Source organism: Chiroxiphia lanceolata, chromosome 1 (assembly GCF_009829145.1).
Source record: "Chiroxiphia lanceolata isolate bChiLan1 chromosome 1, bChiLan1.pri, whole genome shotgun sequence".
NCBI lineage: Eukaryota > Metazoa > Chordata > Aves > Passeriformes > Pipridae > Chiroxiphia > Chiroxiphia lanceolata.
The window spans coordinates 35251673-35274894 of NC_045637.1; the positions used below are offsets into that span (position 1 = coordinate 35251673).

Sequence of the window (23222 nt, forward strand, 5' to 3'; positions counted from 1 at the left end):
GCCTGACAGGAGTGGCCACAGGCAGTAAGCACATAAAAACAGCAACAGATGGCTCCATTTTCACTTGAGACCTACCATGAGGAAACTGGACTTACACAGGACTCACTGGTGGTAGATCTTTTTCTCTTACTCTCTCTTTTTCTTTACTCCTAATTCTTCTCTTAATCTCCTTTCTTAATATTTTGGGTAACTTGGTAATAAGTTGGATTTTGCTAAATTTTATGGGTTAGCAACTGCTAAGTCTATGCATTGTGGAATGCTTTGTTTTTGTTGTTTGTTACCCTTTTAAGCTTTTGCCAAGTTCTCTTATTTACTCACTTATTTTCTAAAGTTATCAGTAAAAGTATCTCCTCAGAAAACTTGTGTAGCATATCCTCCTTGTTCTACCTCAAGGTATTAAAGAAGCAAGGGCTCTTCTAAATATTTGGTGGGGGAATTTTTGGAGCCTTGTATATTTTTTAAAGTAAAACTGCTGGTTGAGCTTGTAGCTCTAGGGCTGGGGTCTTACAGGCTTTTAATCAAACCATTTTGTCATTATTCTGTAAGACACCTGACTGTAACACCTTGTCCTGACACAAGGTCTAGTTTGTAAAGAAACAGAGGGGAAATGTGAAAACTGAATTCTTCTTTTTAGAAATTTTCTTTAAAAAATACCATAACTTTAGGATTTCACTTATGAACAAAGATAAGAATTCATTGTGTCCACTCCAAGCACCAATAATTGAACCAGCAGCACAGAGCAAGTACAGCTCAGGGTGACTTGCACTTTTACCTACAAAACTCTAGGTGCAAGTCAAGTATGTAGATATGCCAATATTCTGATTTGCACCTATGGTTCACTCTGTGTACTCCTGAGCTAAAGAGATAGTTAAAGAGATCCAGGACTTCTCAAGACACTTCACTAAATCTTTAAAAAGGAAAATATGGTTATCTCGAGCAAATGTTCAGAGCAATTGCAGCAGAAATCACTAGTCACTTATTCTATTCCTTACACAACGGTCCCCTAGCACTTCAGGTTAGAAAGAGCCAAAAGGGAATCCGAGGCATGCATTTGTCGTGGGTTTCTGTGGCTGGGTTTGCTTTCTTTTGGTAGCGGGGGGGGGTCTACATGGGGTGATTTCTGTTAGAAGCTGCTAGAAGTTCCCCCCTCCCCCCCGTGGAGCCAATGATAGCTGGCTACAGGAGGGATTTCCTGCTGATGGCCAAGTGAGAGCCAATTGTTGCGTCTCTGTGATAACATATTTAAGAAAAGGTTTGTTGCGCAGAAGAAATCGGAGCCAGGGGGGTTGCCAACGTGGCCCTAGCCCAGGGCAAGAGTGGTGCTGGAGCCGAGCCGGCCCGGGTGGGGGCAGTGGCCACAGCCTGGGGCCCCACAGCAGCTGGCCCAGGGCAGGCACGGCAATGGAGTTGAGCCGGGCCAGGCCGGCCCTGCCGGCGGGCACTGCTCCCCCTCTCATTGCTCAGCTGCAATGTGGCCCCACCGCATTGCAGCTGAGCCCATGCGGGAACAAGTGGATGCATGAAGGAGGACTGTTACCCTCGTGGGAGGCCCAGGAGGGAGAGGGGTCCTTCCCAAGATCTGTGGCTTGTGGAGAGGAGCCTGTGCTGGAGCAGGTTATTCCCAGGTAGGATTCAACTCATGGCCCTGTAGGGGACCCACATCGGTGCAACTCATCCGTTAAAGACTGCATCCTATGAAAAACCATCGGGGTGCAGAGATCCCCTGCACCCCATGGAGGAATGACCTTCGTGATGACAGATATGGAAGATCTGCGGCCCTGGGGGGGTGGAACCACGTTGGAGAGGTCCATTAAGGACTGTTTCCTGTGGGAGGGACCCCACGGAACAGGGGAAGGACTCAGAGCTTTGGCCCCCCTGTTGCCCGTGGTGAAGACCATGGTGAAGCAGGCTGTCCCCTTGCAGTCCATGGAAGAGTGACCCACAGGACAGCAGACTTGGAAGACCTGTTGCCCTATGGGTGGACTTCTCTTCCCGCACTGATGCAGGGGGAGGAGGGAGAACACGGAAGGAAGGAGGGGTGGTTGGAAAGTGTGTTTAAGACTGTTTTATTTTTCACTCTTTAGCTCTTATCCTGCTAGTAACAAATTTTAGTACCATCCTCACATTGAGTTTTGTTTTGCCTGTGTGACTTTTCCCAGCTCTTAGTGATTTTATTGGGTGCCTAGAATATGGCCAGGGTCAACCCACGACAGCATTTTTCCCCCTCGAAAAACTGAAACAGTAGGAAGGCAAAGAATAATAAACTAACTGCCCCTAAATTGAGAATAAACTATAGTTTACTGAATTAAAAAACAGAAAAAAAATCCCATGATTTTCCCTGATCTGTATAGTGAAATAGCATTCCCCCTTGTACTTATGAAAAAGCAAATCTGCTAGAAATATCTTTTCTCCTGGTTCTATTTAAAAAGTCTATGGACAGAGTGATTTTGTCAGCAGAACAGTCTGAAAACCATACAGTGGCATGGGAAATCCTTGCACGACTGCTCATTCTTTATTGAACTGTGGCCATAACGAGTGTAATTTTCTTGTTTAAAGTAACATGGATCATTTGTAAGTCAAATAGTGCTGAGAAGGTATTGAAAAATTTGCCTTTAAATTTCCCTTGGTTAAGAAGTGTTAGACAGAAAAGACAGAAGTTTATTTTCAATTTGACAATGCATTCTGCTGGTATCTGATTATGTGAAAATAGCTAAGTAGCACACATTTTCACTACAAAGGAAATCACTATGATCTTGAAAGAAAAAATACAAGTATTCAGTGCTGTAAAGACAACAGTTGCTTTGTGGTAAGATGACAACAAAGCATATAGAAAAACGTAAGACAGACACCAACTGAATTTACTTTTGAAGTCTAAGGATTCCAGCACTGGGACATGTTGATGCTGCATGGTGCCAAAAAGCATCCAAGACTCAAGACATGAGTCCAAGCTCCCCGGTGCTTTCTTCACATACTCTTCATATGCATAAAGAGCTCCTGTTTCTCTGAGGCACTGATTTTATCTGTTTGTAAGCTGCACATGTTGTCCTGATACAGCCAGTCCCATGCAAGCCCACATTGGTACCTCAACTACCTGTGAGGTAGCTGCTCACAATGGCTCAAGTCAATGCTCTCCAACAATAGCATAGACTAGTACTTTGTGACTGTGATTTAGAAATGCCTTTATTTTTTTTTTTGTCTCTTCTGCTTCTGAAGTTTCTCAGGTCACTTGTCAGCAAATCTACTGCCAAGATAGACAAGGAAAGGAAAGAACACCTTTTGATACTAGAAACATCATCTGTTATTTACATGGAGTTTTATACAGTGTGATGGACCAAATCAGTTATTTTCAGGGAGCAGTACCAGAGTTTGAGAAGACTGTCATTGAGCAGACTATGCAGACTGCTTCATGGTTCTTCCAGTTAGCAGGAACTCATCTAGTGCGAGAAGCATCTGAAATAGCTGAAGAAGCACTTTGGATAACTGGGGACTAAAGGGCTACAAAGCCATGTCCCTTATTTAATTGTTTCTTAAGCCATGGCTCTTTGGCAAGGCTCGTGAAGAAAGAGCCAATTTCCAATTTCACTGATAGGCTACAAGGATTTTCCCTATAACAAGCAAAACAGACCAGCATGTTTAGTCCTTCAACTACTACAGATCTATAGGTATTTGGGGGGGAAAGGGTGATAAAATTAATTAAATCAGATATTTTATTTATCTTGCATTGTTGCTTATTGCAAAATGAAGTTCTAGTTATCACCTTATACTACATTCACTCCCAGGGAACAGCTATAATAGCAGTGGGGAGTCAAGGGTAAACTCCCTATCTGCTAACTCCAAGCAAATGATGACTACGACTTTTTGGATTTTTAGCTTTTTGTAGATTTTAGAAGTAGCTGTATTATATCCTTTACCCTGTAGCACAGTAGTTTACACATTAACCCAACACTGTTACCCCATTCCATATCTCTCAAAATTCTGTTAGCTTGTTTAGACTTCCCTCAAGGTAGGCCTTCATTCTGTTTAAGAACATCTGCACCCTGGCCTGGACAACAAGATACCACGCAGGCACAGCAACCTTCAGACCCAGAGCTTTGGAGGAACTCCCAAGGACTGAACGTGCTGTGATGAAGAGGAGGTTGAGGAAGAGGGGTCCCAGAGCCCCGTGCCTCAATTTCCAGAGGGGCGTGCCGGGGGGAGGTGCTGGGGGGTGGATAGATCTGGGATTGGATGGGTTAATACCTTAAATTGTGGAACCCCGTGGACACGAGGATGCGTAATATGTATTCCTATGGGCCTCAGGCCTGGAATTAAAGGACCTACTCTCTTTATCTTATCTTATACTCTAAGTTGGCTCGGAGTCCTGCTTTCTGCGGTCTCTTAAGGCAACACAAACATAATACTGTCTTTGTGGAAACCATATTTCCCACATCATAACCAAATATATCCCACATACATAATTATCTGAATTGCAACTTTTCCAAATAGCAGCTAATTAAGTACCAAGGTAAGCACAAAGAACGCAGAAAATCACATTTATATCTAAGACTGTTTAACCACATCCGTGGTTCAGTGAATGAACAGGAGCTGTCGCCAAGCATGCCACATGGAGAGTCTTACCAGGTTTGGCGAGAGCAGGGACTGGAAATGAAGGAGAAGACCTGCACTGGCTATCTGTTCCAACCACCTTTTGCTGGCCTCCAGCGTCTCCATTTCATATTCTTTGTTGTTGTCAAACATCTGATTTAAGGCCACCATTAGCTGCTCTGAAAATGCACAGACTGTGGCCACTAGGCTCTGACAGAAGACCATGTCTCGCCTCAGTTGTATCTCGCTATCTGTGATGGGCAGAAGCCAAAAGAGAAAAAGCAAAATGGAGTAGATTAATTAACAGCAAAGGAACTGGGCTGGAATTTTTTTCTTTGGCTAAAGACCATGTCATTTTAATGTCAAGTAAATTACAAGGTTACAGCCTAATGTTATTCCTAGTAAATAGTACTCCATGACCAAATATTTTAATGTGGAAAATGGCAGATTATTTTCTAATTCTAAAATTATATATGAGTGTATTTAAAATCTGGAATTTAAAGTATTTCTTCACAAATAATGTACATTTATCTTGTATATTTTTATGTACATGCCATCAATTCTAAGTACTTTTGATGTCACAAGGCGATGGATGTGAGTTAGACCTCTTTGCTGCAACGTGAGAACAAACCGGGCACAAAAGCATTTACTTTCCACCAGAAAACAAGGATAGTAAGAAGCTGTGAATATGACTGCATCATCTCCACAGCTACCAGCTGCTATAAAGCACAGAGTGTTGCTACCAGAACACAAGCCATCCATATACAATATATATGAATATATATATGAATATGAATCTATAAAATAAGCACAGAGCAGCATTACATATTCAGGAAGCAGAAGAAATTTACAGTGTCAGGAAAGTCCGGGAAGAAGGTCCCTAGGTAGATGTCTATGGATCATTAGCAGCTGATTTAAATTAGGGACTAGCTAACCTATCAATTTATTCTGGAGGGCACAGGCATTAGATTAGCTAAAGGTCAAAAGAGTTAGAAATGGAAACATATCCTTAATAAAGTACAAAACTGTGGTGATAAATATTCAGTGCTTCCTTCTTCTCCTCTTTCTTGAAGGTCTTCAAGTAATTTTATCATTATGAGCTGTTAGGCAAACATCAGTCACAATGATACAGGCAGACTTAATCTTTCTCAGAGCAAGAGAAGCAGATCAGGTGATACTGAGGTCTTTCCAAAACCTAAAATATTTGCCCTCGCTTCTAGAGTCCTCTGCCCCTTTAGCTTTAGCTCCTTTTCCACCTTCTCTATGGATCTGATGAGAACTTAGATGACTGGATAAGTCAGCAGAAATAATTCTCTACTCAAAAAATTACCATTGACTTTAAAAATATATTTTTCTTGGGCTCCAAGTATTTCTCAAACTAACCCCATTCTGTCTGCTTTCCTTCTGAAATCTTATTCATTCTTTTCCTCAACTACTAATAATGGTGAACACTCTTTTACTATCATTTCTATTCCATTTTTCAGGACCTTGGGAATGTTTTCCATAAGTGGTCAAATCACTACTGTTTCTGCACTGTGACTCAATGCTTTTTTGTTTTGATTACTCAAATTAACCTGTCTCTCTCTCTCCAATATCTCAAGTTGTGCAAATCCAGTACAGACAGAATTTGCATCTTCAAAAACTCCACACATCTCCAACTTCAAAAATCCCACTGGCTTCTCCATGGTCAAAACGTTTCCAATGTCACAGCAGAACTCAAGGATTTGAGCCCAAAACACATTCTCTCTCCTTGCTTTGCTCAATTTTATCTGTTTGTCTAACAGCAGCTGACTTTCGGTGCCTTCCTCCGTACTGCCGGCTTCTGAAGCAGCCCTCTTGTGTCTCCAACACCTCATTTCTAAATCTCATTTAATACTACTCGAATATCATGCATACAAGAGCACTTTGTGCTCTTTTTACAAACCTATTTTTAAACAAAATAAACTATAGAATTTACTGACTTATAAACCCATGTAAATAGGGTTTAAAAACATCAAGTCTAGGTTATTTGCTCAGGTCACTCCTTATTTTAGAACACGTGAGGAATTACTAAAAGCTTTTCTAATATTTTGAAGAAATCTGACAACAAAAAAATGCTGTATTTCCCTTTATAAAATTGTATGTTGTGTGTCATAACAAAAATAATTAAATAATAATGCATTCATCTAGTGATGTAAGATGGTTAAAATAATCAGCTTTTACAGTTAAATTGGACTGCCTGCTTCAACACTTATGGACCTACAAACTGTAGAGAAACTTGGGCCATATTATTTTCTAAATACTGATTCACTGACATTTATTTTGCAGACACACATGCCTATTTTGTGTATTTGAAGCTATGTGCTGTATGGGGTGATGGGAGAATTAATACACAGAATAATCAGAGCCCTTCCAAGAAGGAGGGACTTAAATTTCCTCTAAAATAAGATAAAGAAAAGGTATGGGTTAAAATATTAAGGTAAGTCTGGAAACAGATGGGAATGAAAAGAAAAATAGCAAATAGGAAAAAGCCCCAAAAAAGAAAGACAGCAGAGATACTGTGCACAAGCTGAGTGTTTAGTTGTTTCTTTATCTGCCAAGATCCAGAGTAAACAACCAGATAAGGCATTTTGCATTTAAAAAAAAAATGCAGTGTTTGTTAAAAATGTCTAGAATTGTGTTCTTCAGGAATCCTCACTATAAACACAGGGGTAAAGTCATTGATGCAATCGGATATGTCTGTCTCGTATTGGCCTCATAAGCCACCAGCGTGCCTGTAACAAATGTGGATAGAGCCTTCCTAAATCTTTGTTTGCGAAGCCCAGCCATGAACGTCATTGATTATCAGGTTTTATCATCTCTGACATTTTTCCCCTTTCTCTAAACATAGTATTCTGTCCAAAAGCAAAAATAATCTCAAACTAGCCACATTCACTTCCCTTCCTCCAAAAACAAGCAAAATTACCTGTATACTCAAGAAGTGCCAAGAGTATTCGTGCCTTCACCTCTTAAAGAAAAAGAAGAAAATATTTTGAGGTCATGGTTAAAAGTGTTTTCATGAACATAATAACGCATTTGCAGTTTCTCATTTTACCATCTTAACTCCAACTTCTTGTGTAGGCAATCCTGATTTATACCTACAAAACAGTAATGAATCTCAACTTCACTTAATTGTACATATAACTTGATAAAAATTGATAATAATCAAAAGCACCAACAATGAGAAAGACACATGAAGAGGTAGCTGCTATCTGAGAGCACATGTGTACCAGCTGGTCAGTGTAAGTCCACATATGAAGAATTTCAGTCTTAAAACTTTGAAAAACAAGACAAGTTTTCATTGATTCCCAGAGTACCCCAATTCTTTCTTCTCCTTCTCTTGTTCCCTCTTGTTCTATACTTAAAAATCTCAAATTATCCTCATTTTAATGTATACCATAGGATCTAGGAAAAATACAACATTATTTTCCTTTTTCCCAGCCTGCAGGGTTTTTTTTGCTTCAAAAATTTCACTTAACAATTTATGAAATAAAAAAAATATAATTTAAAAAAAAAATCTCAATTTACACTAAATTTTGGAGTTATATCTCTTAACACTTCCCCACCACCACTTTTTTTTCTTGGAGGGGGCTGCTTCTCAAAGTTTGCAGGCTGAAGGAAGTGATTCTTCCACTTTATGTACCAGAGCACAAATTTAAATGTGTCAACCACCACTGCAAGAAACAGGTAGATCAAAAAGTTGCCATAAAATTAGAGAGTTTCAAACTTCCAGCACATCAGTTGTCCTACAGGTACTAAGTGCAGGAATACAACACTATTCACACGCTTTCACATCGTTCCAAACTTTCTTTCACACACCCAGTTTTCTCTGCAGTTCTGTTCCAAGTCCTGCTCTGTCAACCAGTGGAGCTTCCATTGTGTATACTACAGTAAGAAAATTTGTTACTGTGTGTTTCCCCCTACTTGAATGTATCTATGAAAAGCCAGAATCTTCCCCAGCAGTGACCAGGCTGGAAAAAGAAGAAAACCTTTCAATCCTGGTCTTTAACCGTGCTGTACACACATTGCAAAATGAAGTGGCAGTGCCCATGCTTCTGAAGTACCAGCCCACAGTACCTCAAATACAAACACCAAACCATTTAAAATTACTGGTTATTCTTGAAATTTGCAAGGTCTCTATCTTTGCCTTAGCCTTAGCCTTCTGTCTTTTGAAAAAAACCCACATAACTTACAGAGAAAAATAACTTGACATCTTGGAGCCTGAACATGGTTTAATAACTGAAAATAGAGAAATATAGTTTTTATCTGAATAATGTAGATACACTGAGGCTATTAATTGCAGCTTGTTTTACATCAGATTTGTTGGATCTCTGAATTCAAAAGCATTTGAGGTACCCATAAATAATGATTTCTTGCTTATGCGAAAATTACAGAACGCTGCAACTCTATCACTGCTGTCAGTCTTGTATGTTTCAAAACATACCCAAAGGCAAAAGAATATTTTTAGGTTATTTGTATAGAGACTTACCTGGGGTTAGAAGTGAACCTTGGATGTCAATCATTTGCTTTTCAACAAATATGGAAGTTTTCACTACTTCTTGCTACGTATTGTATGGAAAGAAATAACTCCCCACCAATTTCTCTTTAGATTATGATTTGTAATGCAAGATGCCTTCGGCTTCTTTTATTTTTAAACATTCTTTTGCACTTTATTTAAAAGACCCACATTATTCTGCCACTCTTATAGTTTCCAGGAAACGCTAGATTTTAGTTTTGTTTTTCACATCTGAAAATATATTAAAAATATTTTACAAATATGATTTAAATTGACATACATTTTTTTATACCTTCAATGACTGAAAGGCTCCTTCATGCCTCACTCCTAATTTAAATTAAAATAGATGTGAACTTTCTCAATTTTATTGTATTTCCCGTTTAAACTTAAAATTACTGTGCTAGAAAAACAACTGCACTTCCTCATGTAGTTATGGCTTGCTTTAAAACATCTCTGCTTTTGACCAAAACTCTTACCTTTTTTTCTTTGGGAAAAAGCAACTACAGAAATGTCTCCTTTTCTTTGACCAAGAATCTTGACTTTTTTTTCTTTGGGAAAAAGCAACTACAAAAATGTTTCCTTTCTTTGTTCTGTTTACACCTTTCTGTTGTTGAGTCCCTCTCCTTCCATCCATCTTGTTCATTTTCCTGGTTCCTACTAGTCATTCCCCAGCTTTTCCTCATGTGCTTTCTGATTCCCATGTTATGTATCTGACACAGATACAGAATCATGTACCTACATTATTCTTTCTCTATTCAATGACTGTTCATTTCCTGCCCTGACTTCTGCCCTCTCCACTAAAATCAAGCACTCCATCTTCAAAGATCTACCTGCACCAACAATGCATCTTTAGCTTTACTGGTTTAACAATTTAGTAGGTCCAGTCACTCCAAGAAATAACTTCATTCTTTTCTTTAGTTACTTATGTCCAGATAAATCCCTCTAGAATCTGCATGCTATTTCAGAGAACTCTTCAATTCAAACAACTAGATTAGCCTTCTATGGCACTACCTTTATGGTAGTCATAGAAAATTTTTCTTTCTCTAATGATACAGTAGGGCAAATGAAATGAGTCAAAGCAATCTCCACATATATTTTAAGTTTGCTGTCAAGGAAGCTTTGGTTGTGTTTTTTTCTTGGGCTTTTTGTATTTTTTTTTTTTAATCAGTGCAAACCTTAATGGATTTTTTTTAATTTTTTTTTTTTAAATTTTTCTTCTAATTCCAATACTAATAAAAAGAAAACTGACAGACTGGAGCAATCATCGTCAAGGCATTCTGAGTTTTCCCACTTCTTCATATTTTTTTAAACAAAGTAAATAAAAAGAATCTTAATATCTAGGACTTTAAACATCTCATTTTTGTGAGGCTCCCATATCTCCTTCTGCTTTAAAGCACTAATCAATTTAACCTAATAGTGCAGTGCAACAGAATAATGAATAAAAAATTACAGTAGCCTCTGATATTTGCATAAAAAGAAAGTATTCATCCTTACTTTAGTATTGATCAATAAGGCTTAAATATATTTATAACTGGAGGTTTTAATTAAAATTTCCCCCCCCAGGTGAATGAAGTTGTATCTGTGGTCTCCTTTGACCTCTCTTAAACCTGCTAGAAGAGACAAATACATCTGCTTTCCTCAGTTATCGAAATATTGCCTCCTACTTATAAACCAACAGGAAGACTCTTCTAAAATCTCAAAATATTATTCAACTTGTTCTCAGAAGCCCAACTAAACAGTCAAATAAGGTGATATCTTCTGGTTTTTTTCTGAATTAGGCAAATATGAGGTGAAATGGGGAGAGGACTCTGTACCATGTGTTAGGTTTTCAGCCAGAAATAGCTCAGGGCAGTACTATTGGTTCTCCTAGGTATCCTGACCATCTGTGAACACAATGTAGGATGGCAAGACTGGAAAGGAAAAACTAAGAAATGAAGACATGAAGGGAAAATTTAGCCATTTAAAACATTTTAACCCTGTTTTGTGCTCATCTGATTTCAGTTAAATCCAGCTGCTGATTGTGTCTCAAGTTTAATTTATATCAGCCTAAGTCTGTCTAAATCATAGCAGTCTCCCAAAATTTCCTGAGAGGAATAATTCTGCCCTGAATCTTTTCAACACTGATTACATATACCTGTCCAAACATGCCTTGGAAAGCAATTATTGACTTCCATTCCTCTATTTCTTCTTCATTCTATTCGTGTCAGGGAAGCCACAAGAACACAGGCTTTCAGGTATCCATTACATCACACTAGCTCATTGGTCCCCAGGAAAATCAAATTTACAATGAAGATGTGGATCATGATTCCCCAGAGTGCTTCTCAGGAAGAGGCATTAGTGATCCCAGTTTGGGACATGGTGGTGGTGGAATAGGAATCATATTAATGGAAAAAAAACTGTGAGAGACTAGAAAGATGTAAAGACTGATGGTGAATAAACGACCTAAGATTTTACCTGTAAATCCATGTATTTGGGTAAGATGATGGTACAGAAGCCACTTGTAAATCTCTGACAAAAGCTCAGATGCCATGGACAGAAAGGGAGAGCCAACAATATTTAAAACTGGCAGACATGTTTTGATACACATTGAGGAGAGAAGGTAAGGCAGAGTGTGTGATGCTCTTGAACAGCACAACAATAATGACTTTTACTATTTAGCTCTCTGAACCAAGCACTATTCACAAGCATGTCAGCTGCAATACAGTTAGTTACTGTAATTTATTAAGAGAAACAATATTTCATCCTTATTTGTAAAACACTAGAAAATGCAAACAGTTTTATTGTTCTGTAAACATCAAGATTTTTCTGATAAATAGCACTATTGTATTATAGTAGTATACAAAAAAAAAAAAGTATTATAGAGAAGCAGCAAGTCATTTCGACCTTGCTGAACTCTCCCAAAAAATTTTACGTAGATTTAACCCCAAATTTATTTGAATAATCTCCGCTCAATATTGAGGATATATGACCAATGTTAAAATGGGTTAGGTCTACTAATTTTATTTATGGGCAAACAAGTTATGTGAAAATGGTCTGGTAAGCTAAGCTTCAGAAAGGGTGCAAAGAAGGACTGTTGAAGACACATTTCCATTCCTCCTCAACTGTGAAAGAAATTCTGATTAATACTTGAATATAATTTGGCTTAGGATGAAGACAGGCCTCTAGAAAAAAAGGATTCAAAAATATTTATTAAAATATTCACTCAGTGACAGCTAACACTAAACTAAAAGAAGTATTCCTAGTATCGGAGAGTCAACCCATGTGATTGACTCCAGAAAGAGGAGATATTTATGTGACTGTTTTTTCCAGTTTTCTAACACAGGGTCTGAAAATATGATTGTATCTGAAATCAGAAATACCAAAAATCAGAGAGGGAGGAGTTTGTTTGGTTTGGCTGGTTGGTTTTAGAAAGTTTATCTTAATAAAACTTATCACCAAGTTCTTTTCCAGTGATCTGGTATTTAACAGTTTTTTTATGGGACACCATGGAAATTAGCCCACAAAACAGAAGAAGCTAAACGCACACAAATAATTTAAAGCTAGACCCAATGTAAGTTTTTGTTACCACACAGACTCCTAGTGCAAGAGTTTGTATCAAAATAATTTTGTTCATTTTTCTGTTTCTTTAGCAAACAGCACAGGAAATAAAGCAGAAACTACAGGCAAGATTTTCTGGAGAGGAAATCCCAGTTGTTTTCTTATGAAGATGAGAGAAAGCAGAAAATCTCAGTTCACATTGTCACTTGATGGTGAAGAGGAGCAGAGTACATGGTGGTAAAGAGGAAGAGTAGTTGGTAACTTCTAGACAGTAGTGGGAAGGAGGAGTGATATCATCAGTTGGGATGGATTAAGTGAAGACCGTGGCTTTATGGCAAAAGTGGGAGCATGACTTTAGAGGGATAATGACAGAGGGATAATGTCTCTGTCCAGACAAAGACAGAGAAGACCAAGACATAGGACAAAAGCTGTCCTGCAGAGTTTTCATCTTCCCATTTAAGATAGTGGAAAATCGAGTTTAATTTCAAGAAAAGCCTCAATTTGGGGTATCATTCCCATGAAGTTCTGTGATAAATCAGTCAAGCCCACTGGACTTCAGCAGCAACCGAAATGATCTACCACATGCAACATACGGTTCCTTTGTTTTCACTTGTCAGGAGACTATTTTCTCTACAGCATCTGAAGTCTATAGGGTAAGCACAAGACAGCTGAGATAAACTCTGCTAACCTTGTCATTAAGAATGCAAAGAAATCCTGTAGTCTACACTGGGTTCAGCAAATCTTGCCTAGCAGCATCATGAAGCTCCCCTCCCTTGGCTCTGTATCATTAATCAAGTGCTTATTTATGATCATGTTGTTCTTACTAACCTTCAACAAATTTTCTGATATTCTGGGCAAGACTCCGGACGCTGCTGGGAAGGTTCCAAGGGTCTTGCTTGATGTGGAGTCGTAGCCTCTTTGGACAGTTAAGCTTTGGTTCCATTTCCTGCTGAAACTCTAAGCAAGGATAAAAATAGTATTTTTCTGCTTAAATCTCCTGAGAAAGCCACAATAAAACATTATTTCTTCCTAAATGTTTTCACTGCTCAAGGAGTTGTCAACTTATTTAACTCTAGTTAAAGCTATGGTGATGGGTCTAACATCTAAGCTCTCTATTTAGTCCAAGGAGAGAATGAGCAGCATCCCCAAACATGATTCTTTCTGAACCAGGTATATAAAATAGAATGTGCATGTTTCCTTGGAGTAAGTGGGACCCTGGAACTTTTAGAGGCAAAATTACTTCAATCAGAAAATTAAATTTAAACCAAAATTACTTACTGCTAGTCTATCTTTCAAATAATTGAAGTGCTCCTTGTACAGTTCATGAAGATGATGCAGATCAAGAATAACATATCTGATGTGTCTATATATTGTGTCTAACTCTACATTTATACCACATTTTGTTGTGCAACCCTGCTCTAGGTTCATCCCCATTATCTTAGTCCCAAAATTGGAAACCACAAAAAAACCCCAAAACCCCCCCAAAAGAATTGGGGTACAGTAATTATGCACTGTTGATTTCAGTGAGATCTTGATACACTCTGTACTACCCTCTTACTACCCTCTGGCCATCTAAAATAAGTTTTCTTTGCCAACAGACATGTAGGATCAATAAAACTTCTTATACATATTAATACAACTTTCAGTTTCCTCCTGAACCTTTTTCTTTTTTTTTTTTTTTTAAACTCAGTTCACCAAAAGAAGTCCTTTGTATTTTTCATCATAATCTTATGACTACCACCAGATACCTATTTATACACTTAGACTTGGGCAACTATGCAAGAAGTGTTAGTAGAGTATCTGAATTTACCTACAGGATATTTTTTTAAGCAATCAGTGATACTTACATAAGCATATGTTTGGCATAAATACTTCTGTGACTATAAATTTACACTCACAAATTATTTATAAATCAGCTTTAAAAATAATATAACTACAAAAAAAATAAAAATCTGGCATTAGTAATAAAACAGATCAGGAATGGCTTCAGTAGTTGAGGCAAAACTATAATAAAAACACCTGCAATATACAAAACCTGCTTCTTGCTGCAAAAACCTCAGCAATGCTAGTCAGTTCAGAGTCTACAATTCAGTTGACTTTCCAACAAACCTGAAATCCTTTTATACATTGTGCAATAAAAATGTAAGAAGTCAGTTTTCAACTAAGAATTAAGATCTAATTAACATGAATTTCAACAATCAATTTTTATAGAATACACCAAGATTAAGCAAAATCAGTTCTTTAACACCCAGCTCAAGGAGTGGATAGCCATATCCATGCCCTCTTTAAGCTGCCTTTTGATTCTGATAGCTAGAATTAAATGTTACCTTGGAGGCCTCGACCTGGTGTAAAGTATTTTGTCTGTTCAAAGGCCCTCATCACAGCTGGTCCTTTCAGAAGACTGACAATTGAATCAACCTGTTGGGATCAAGGTTCTGTGAGAAACATGTATTTTACAGCAACAATCAGAAATTCTTTCTTTAAGAAATATGACTACAGACAAGCAACTTTGGATTCTTTCTTACCTAATGGGTCTAGTTAAAGTAACAAGCTAGGGAATGTTAGACTAAATTTAAGGACCTGTTTAAATTGCAGGTTTGGACTATTTACAGAAAACTGAAGGAAAATGAGTAAATACATACCATCCCAGTAAACAGTGGAAAGCAAAAGTAAAAAGAAAAAGAAGTATTTTCGAAAGACATCTTAGCTCAAACACAGACATTAGTATCAAAGTCAAGGAAAATAATCACATACTTGACCAAAAAGGTGCTCCAAGCAGCTATGGAGCTTGTCCTGTTTATCATGGGAGATTCGAACACTTATGGGAAGCTCATCACCTGAAAAATATTTTAAAATGAAAAACCGTTCAGAAGTTACAGACTGTTTTACCAAAACTTTGAAGCTTATCTAATTTGCTTTGCACACAGACTGATGTCTTTTAGGATTATAGTAACTGTACTCCCTATATACTTTGCATTTACTAGTCACTCAATAATACAGAAATAGCTCTTAAAGAAAGGACCCTATTAAAAGCCCAAGTGGTCAAGGTCCTGGAAAACCTGCTCTGCATGAGCCTGCTTGAGGAGGGGACTGGACTGGATGATCCCTAAAGGTCCCTTCAAACCTCAACCATCCTGTGACCAGAACAGACGATTCTTCTATGCTGGAGAACATACTAAACAGCTAAGTAGTGTAAATCTAATGTAGCAAACCACAAAGTGACTGAAATGCATTCACCATAAAGTTTCCATAGGGACTCCAGAGACAATTCACTGCCTTAATGATCTTACTAATTAAATGGTTATGAGAATTCAGTAATTCAACAAGGATACAACATCCAAATCCTATATTTCATATAAGTTTTTAGTAGCACATACCACATAATTTCCTAAGAGAGTGCAAAGGAGAAAGACTCTCTTAGGTCACTGTATTGTCACTCGCTCTCTCAGACAACAGATGATGCAAGCTAAACTCTTTCAAAAACTGTGAGAAACTGAGCTTAAAACTGGTTTTCCTACTTGACGGTACAGTGACATATAAGAAGTAGCCACTTGATAATTTATAATCCAAATATATTCATGGTCAATCTAGACACATCATTCTTATGTCAGTGAAACACTCATACAGCATTTCTCTTTCTTTTTCAGCTCCTTTAGCTTCCCTTACAGTCAGCAGTTATACCCCTTGACAGGATTTTAATTGCATCAGATGGAGCATGGTGCCCAAGAGCACTGATCTGGAGTTAGCCAGGTTAGCTTTGGAACTAGGAGAAAATTAAGTCATCCGAAGAGTGGGAGTTTCACTGACCAGCAGTATTTATCATCTTGAACACCATACTGTGCTTGGCTAGCACAGATGTATTATTTTAGGCACCTCAGTTGGTACTACAGTTTGATGCTGCACAGACAGATATCAGCTCATTTATATCTTAAGTTGAAGATCCAGACCCTGGGTCTTCTCTTTTATAAACAGTTCTCTATGTCCTTCATCCTTTCCTCTGTATTTGCTCAGCTCTGTAAGAGTGTATCATTTCTGGAAATTAAATTCTGCCTTATTCACATTATTCTGCATTATTCACAAGCTATCTCAGATACCTTGCATAATGTCTTAATACTTTCCTGTCCCAACTGAAAATACTTCTCCTGGTACAACCAGCAATAAAAATTTGCCTTCTCTATGGCCAAGTCTCACTGGTGGCTCATATTCAACTAATACGCCCAGTTCTTTCTTTTCCTAAGTCATTCTCAAATGATAAACTCCCAGCTTAGAGCAAATATTTTTTTATTATTACTCCCTGAGTATATGACCTTGTACTCCAAGCAGTTAAATCCCATCTCATTCCTACTAGCAGCTGCATTTATTTAAATTCAATTTGTCACGGCATAAACAAGAATGTGCTTCTATGTGGTCTCACATTCCTTCCTACAAACATACACAGCCATATCCTGCCCTCTGGGTGCTGACACAGGCCGGGAGAGCATTCCACGCTCACCTAAAATGCTCCTTGCTCTGTGCAACATAATGCACTGTCCAGGTCAAGACATGAAAGACTTTAAAAGCAGTGCCTCCAAGAGCTCTTCTAATAGAGTCGATTCACAGAGACACTGGTATGTTGCATCTCTCTCACAGAAGGACTCTCAAATGTAGCACTAGCTAGGCAGAAGCAAGATTATGCACTTCTATTATGAAGAAGGATGCAATTTTTAAAACTAAAACAATAAAACTGCCATGCAAATCTAAATTATAAAATTGAATAAAAGCAACAGATGACAGATGCATAGCTGACTTTTCTAAACATACCTGAATCCATTTCATCACTGTGAAAATAAGAACTGCACTGACTGCTACAAATGCTGGTGAAAGAGGCAATGGAGTTCCTATTGCTGTTGCAATCGCTTGAAAATAAAACACAAAACAAAAAAAGAAATAAAGTTATGTTCTTTAACAGGATCAGTAACAAAGTCATAGAATTTTTTTCCTTTTCCCTCTCTTAAATTTAATAAAGAGGTGCTCTGTGTAATTCTTCATACATAATAAAGATCCCTGTGCTTAGTCTATCATTTAATTTGCAATCCTAGTAGGACTGAGAAGATCAGTTTCCCAAAATAGAAGCTTCAGTTGTCTACCTTCACCTTGCATATGAACAGTTACTTGCAAAATGGTAATATACACTTTCAATGCAAAACAGCTAACTTTTATTACACAAATTGCAGTTATTGAAACTGTAGCCTAAAATGTTTTAGTGACTCTACATTTACTCCTGGTCCATAGCTACTATAAATGTCAAGACTTTAAAACTTGCAAAATAGTTCCCATAATGGGTTTACAAGAGATTTGATCCATTTGAGTAGCCCCAAAACTCAAATTACAAACTATTTTCCTTGCCAGTCAAAAGATAGTTTATGATCCCATTTTTTCCAGCTGTTCATTTTTTTAGAAATGTATAGACATTTACATCTGTGGTTTCAGTTAAAACTTCTATGCACACAATATGTCACCCACATTGGTCCAGTAAGGAGATTTGGGGATTAAGATTTGTGGTTTTTTTCTTCTCTTTTCTCTCAAAATAAATTGTTCTGCATAGAAAATACATGGAGAATATACCTACTTCGGCAGCAAAACAAGAGTAAAACATACACTTTTGTACTAAAAATCCTATGAAGATAAATCTGAATTCACAGTCTTCAGAGTTACTTAGCCACATGAAGATCATTTAGTTTCAGTGCAGGAAATGCATAAATAATCATCCAGAAGGGAGAGTCTTAAAAACCCAAATGAATATAAGATAATGTAGAAGTGTATCTAAGGGATGTTTATATGTAATGATCTGGCTTTTGTTTTATGAATTGGATGGATGTACCCACTCACCAAGATATACTTGTATATGAAGTATCCATACTTCAAATACTGCTGCAGTTATACATGTACCCATGTGCTCCCTAGTTGTTTACTTTTGTAGATACAGAGGTAACCTTTTACTAATTTAGGCATATGGATTTACATTTCCTGGCTAAGGTATATGTTTTGGACCTGAAATCAATGAGGTAAGGGAATGGGATAAACTTTTAAATGAAGCAATACGATATAATTACTGTCATAACCATTAAGTAGATGAAAAGACATCAGTAACAACATGTTCCTAATAGTGGGTGAACAGTCCCAAGGAGTATTAGAAATTTCTGGCTGGATATTAAGAAATGTTTTCTAACTAACTCTATTCACTTAGTAAAGTCTCCAAAGGGAAGATGAAGGTTAATTAAAACTGGATTGTGCAGAGCATGAGAAAATAAAACATAGGAAAATGAGAAACAGATTAGATGTATTTGCTGTATCATTCTGCATGTTTATTATGGTGTATTATAAGGTTTAGAAGGAGACAAAATAAGAGCATTCTAATGGCTGGAATTAGCCTAACATTTCTAATAATAACCACTGTGGCATTATGGGATCTGGAGATTTTAAGTATTGACTATCAAAATTATTTAAGCAAAGAAACAAAACAGCCTAATCTCAATCCAACACTTGTCCTAAATGCACAAATTTTATGATTATTCTGCATATGGAATCATAGATTTTATTATTCCTAAACAGTCAGAATGGACTATAAATTACTGGAATCAGAATAAAGAAAATATTTTGAACAAAGAGACACTTATGGCCTGGGGCACACCTTCTTTCTCCTTATACAAATCTTATGCCACCCAGGAAACCTCCTAACAGGAGCAAGCGCACACCACTGGAGCAGCTCCTCTTTAGTCAGTTTGACACATCACAGACATGTAGAAAACCCTAAATGGGCTTCTGCTGAAACAGCACTTTTCTTGTGTGTAAGAAAAAGACTGATCCGTGCAAATTATCTCTACATTTATTTCTGTTCAAAATTATGTGTATATTTCTGTTTCTACTCTGACAAAGAGTTCCTATCTACCAGGCTGCAGTAATCAAGTATCAGCTTATGAAACACATCTCAGCAACGCACAGTTCTGTAGAAAAATTATGACCCTACTGAGATTCTACTTTCTGAGAATAATAATGAACTATGATAATGAACAAATAATAAACCCTTATTTTACTTGCAGCTAAAGTTTTAATTTAGATTTCAGATCATGTAGCTAAGCAGTTCCCTCGAAGAAACAGAATATAATCTATGTAAGAACCACACTTGCTATAATTACTCTTTCCTTTTCAAAATTCTTTGTATTTTCATTCACAGTAGAAGTGATGCATTCTGAATTCTAGAGGTGAGTTGATGCTACAATATTTGGAGTGAAAGAAGGTGAGGAATATATGCTGAAAAACAGAATATTTTTTTTCTTTAGATCAGGAAGAGTGGCAGCTCTGTCATCTTGCTTTCCATGGCAGATATTTAAACTGTTGTTGGACATAATAACACAAGTTATTTCTGTTTTTTATAAGACTGGTAACCTAAAGTGAAGCTGCGATATTCTAAAAAGGTTTGGGACACTAAGATCTGTACACATAAAAGTTTAGTTTCCACATCTTGAGGTTAGTTATTTCTCTGTTAGAAAAGTCAGAATCACTATATTCTGATAGTCTTCACAAATTCTCGATAGTATATAAACCTCCAGGTTTGATTCAGTTGACAAATAAAAATATTATTAGTAAAGTTACCTGTAAGAATCCCTGTTACTGATGGTATCATGACCAGAATCTTCCTGTTCATCACCTGTCACACTGAAACAGACTTTTTTCCCATTCCTTTCACCCTTTTCATTATCACTGTCTGCTGGTATCAAGGGCTCAGGCGTTTTACGTTCTGATTTGGGAGAATATGTTATTGAAGAAAGAAGGCTGTGAAACAAACAAAGAAACAAAAAAAGAAAAATTCATGTTTTTCAAAAGTGAGCTAGCAACAGGACAAAATTTCTCACCATCCTCCAACTACTAGGCTATAATATGTGAAGGGAACATCTTAATTCAGTCTGTATCTATTTGAAACAAGGGAAAGAAGTGACAGATTCTGTTGCTAAAAAGTCTAACAGTGAAATCCATTAGCTCTACTAAATATTCAATTGTGTATGAAGGTAATGATTCCAATTGGGGAGGAAATAAAGCACATTTTTGGACACTTAGGGTCAAAGTTAATATTAACATAACTATTTCTAGACATGAATTATGTACTTCTCAGCACAAATTAAGAAAACAATCCAAAGAAACTGTATATGAAAAACATAGTTTTTCTCATTACTGCTGCACTAGACATGCCAGTTTGCATCACAAACTATTTTACTAGGGCATTTTAAGGATCTTTATTAACATCTCTATGTAATTCCTGACATTCAAAGTGTCTAAGACATTATCAGCAGTAAAAGTGATGATTAATATACATGCGTCTGTGATGAGCACAAAAGTGACATCCAGCCAAGAAGAGAGAACAGTTCAGACTGCTACTTTTAGAACATGCACAAATACTGGAAGCAAAAAAATCATATTATTGGGTGATTAACTCATACTGAGATGTTCTAATTTACTTTCAAGATCAGAACAGCTATAATGGGCAATTGTCCTTTAATTCATATTGCTCAAACACTCCATTAGAATGACATTTTCAAACTCATATTTGGATTTGAAAAGTACTGTTTTTCATGCAGAAACTATCTTCTAACTATCTGAAATAAGAAGACACGGAACTAAGCTTTTTTACTTAGACATGGTAGCAAGGTTTTATTGGAGGAGCTGTCAGAGTGGTCAGCTGGTAAAGTTTCTACCAAATACACAGTAAGATTCAAACTTATGTTAGATCTTTTTGTTACACATAATTCTTACTTCTGAAGGGAACAGACAGATATTTAGCCCATAAACAGGTAAAGATACTGAACTGAACTGTGTCTAAAATATACAAAAATGATACTAAAGTTATAATTTCACTGGACTTGAAACCCACCCATCCACTAGACTGACATCTTTTGGGCTACATAATGCCTTAACATTTCATATCAGTGTGAAATCACAACTCTTAAGTTCCTTCCAACCATTTAAGTCACTGGTTAGCAGGATTCCATGAGGAAGGGAAGATAGATGGGCCCCATATTTTATATCAGTATTCAGTGGCCATCTGTGTGTCCATTAAGAAGAGCATGTGTGCTCCTGAACTTGTCCTAAAATAAATGTGTTATGGAAGTGTAAACCTTAAGAAATCAGTTCTTCATACCTGTAAAACTTATTTTCTGAATACAAAAATATAAAAGGGTTTCAAAAAGGAATTAGTAAAATTCCTGGTACATGATTCTAACAGTGCTCTTAAACCAAAAGGTCCATTTCAAGAACACCATGTAGTCCTGCCTGCTGGAAGATAAGATGAGATAATAACAAGGATTAATCTATACTTCTGCTTGTTCTTGTGTTACTGTTATCATCTACTTCAAAAAGTAAAAATGGGCTTTGGGCAGATTCATTCTGGTAACTTCTCGTGGATTTTGTTGTTGCAAGAAAATAATCAAGAGTAAGAAACAAGCATAATGAACTGCAATTTCAGCTCCTGAAAATATCTTCCCCTGAGTAATTATTTGTCAAGACACAGACAGTCTATTATACCCTTTTCTTTTATGTGACTGTTTAGTCACTTCTGCCAAGAGCTCAGTAAAAGACTGATTAAGGTAGCTGGAGCTTTTCCTAAGGGAGCATTTCCCTTTCTCTCAGCAGGCAGGCACTTTTTCTAAGGAAAAATTTTTTGCTGAAGTACCATGAACCAAAGCTGGAACTTTGGATAACAGAGTTCAGGAGCTAGTAGTTCCTGAGCTCACTGAAGTGCTCTTAGAAATTCAGGGAGTTTAAAACACACAACCCCAAACCTGTAAGCAACCTCTTCCCAATAATCATGCTTAAATATACTTTTCTTTGTTTGTTTTGTTTTTTCTTAATTTATAACAGAGTCATTTAGTAGTCCAATGTTTCTATAATATCATATAAATTAAGAACTGTGATACCATGTTCCTATTTTCTGTCTTGAGAAAATTATAATTATGAGGATTGCTTATTGCAATCCTCCTTATAATAACAAGCAATTCTGTAAATAAAGACATAAATTTCATTGTTGTTATGTCATAACAGAAAACAAATTCTACTATCTTTATAAAAAACCCAATATGTGCAAGCATTTCCTCCTATCTGTTGCAAGTACAAATATTTCTAATTAAGGCACAGCTGTTGGATTATCCTATCTTATTACTCTATCTTTTGTTTTTTAATAGTCCTAATTTTTCTCTCAAGAGTTAATCAGTAGCTCTAACTATGTTGTAATATAATATACCATGCAGTTGTGAACTGCTCTCATCCAAATAGTCCCAGCTTCCCTCTTCCCTGTTCAGCACTTTTAAGTAGGTCCCTTGGCTATTCTATTTCCTGTATAGAACCACTTTTCTCCACAGTAATTAAATACTGGCAGTCCATTCAAAGTCCATGAGGAATAAAGCATGAAAAGTATCATTTTTACAAATAGCCAAAGGTAAAATTTGCTAAATAAATCTGTGCACCTTATAGAAGACGTGCTACCAGGTCAGCATACAGGAAATTTAGGAAAGAAAAAAAAGTGAACCCTTGTGTTTAT

The 23222-nt window shown here is 37.0% G+C and overlaps 1 protein-coding gene across 4 annotated transcripts in view; it reads right to left on the reverse strand.

Moving 5' to 3' along the window:
- The window catches only part of PREX2 (phosphatidylinositol-3,4,5-trisphosphate dependent Rac exchange factor 2), a 166070-nt gene that overhangs the window by 43317 nt on the left and 99531 nt on the right, over positions 1-23222 (reverse strand). For all 4 annotated transcript variants that reach the window (XM_032699591.1, XM_032699584.1, XM_032699597.1 and 1 more), the window contains 7 exons: positions 20288-20467; positions 17456-17550; positions 15410-15492; positions 14983-15073; positions 13484-13612; positions 7529-7570; positions 4618-4835 (listed from right to left, as the gene is read on the reverse strand). In XM_032699591.1, coding sequence (XP_032555482.1) covers positions 4618-4835; positions 7529-7570; positions 13484-13612; positions 14983-15073; positions 15410-15492; positions 17456-17550; positions 20288-20467 — 838 coding nt within the window. The remainder of the gene's footprint in view (positions 1-4617; positions 4836-7528; positions 7571-13483; positions 13613-14982; positions 15074-15409; positions 15493-17455; positions 17551-20287; positions 20468-23222) is intronic.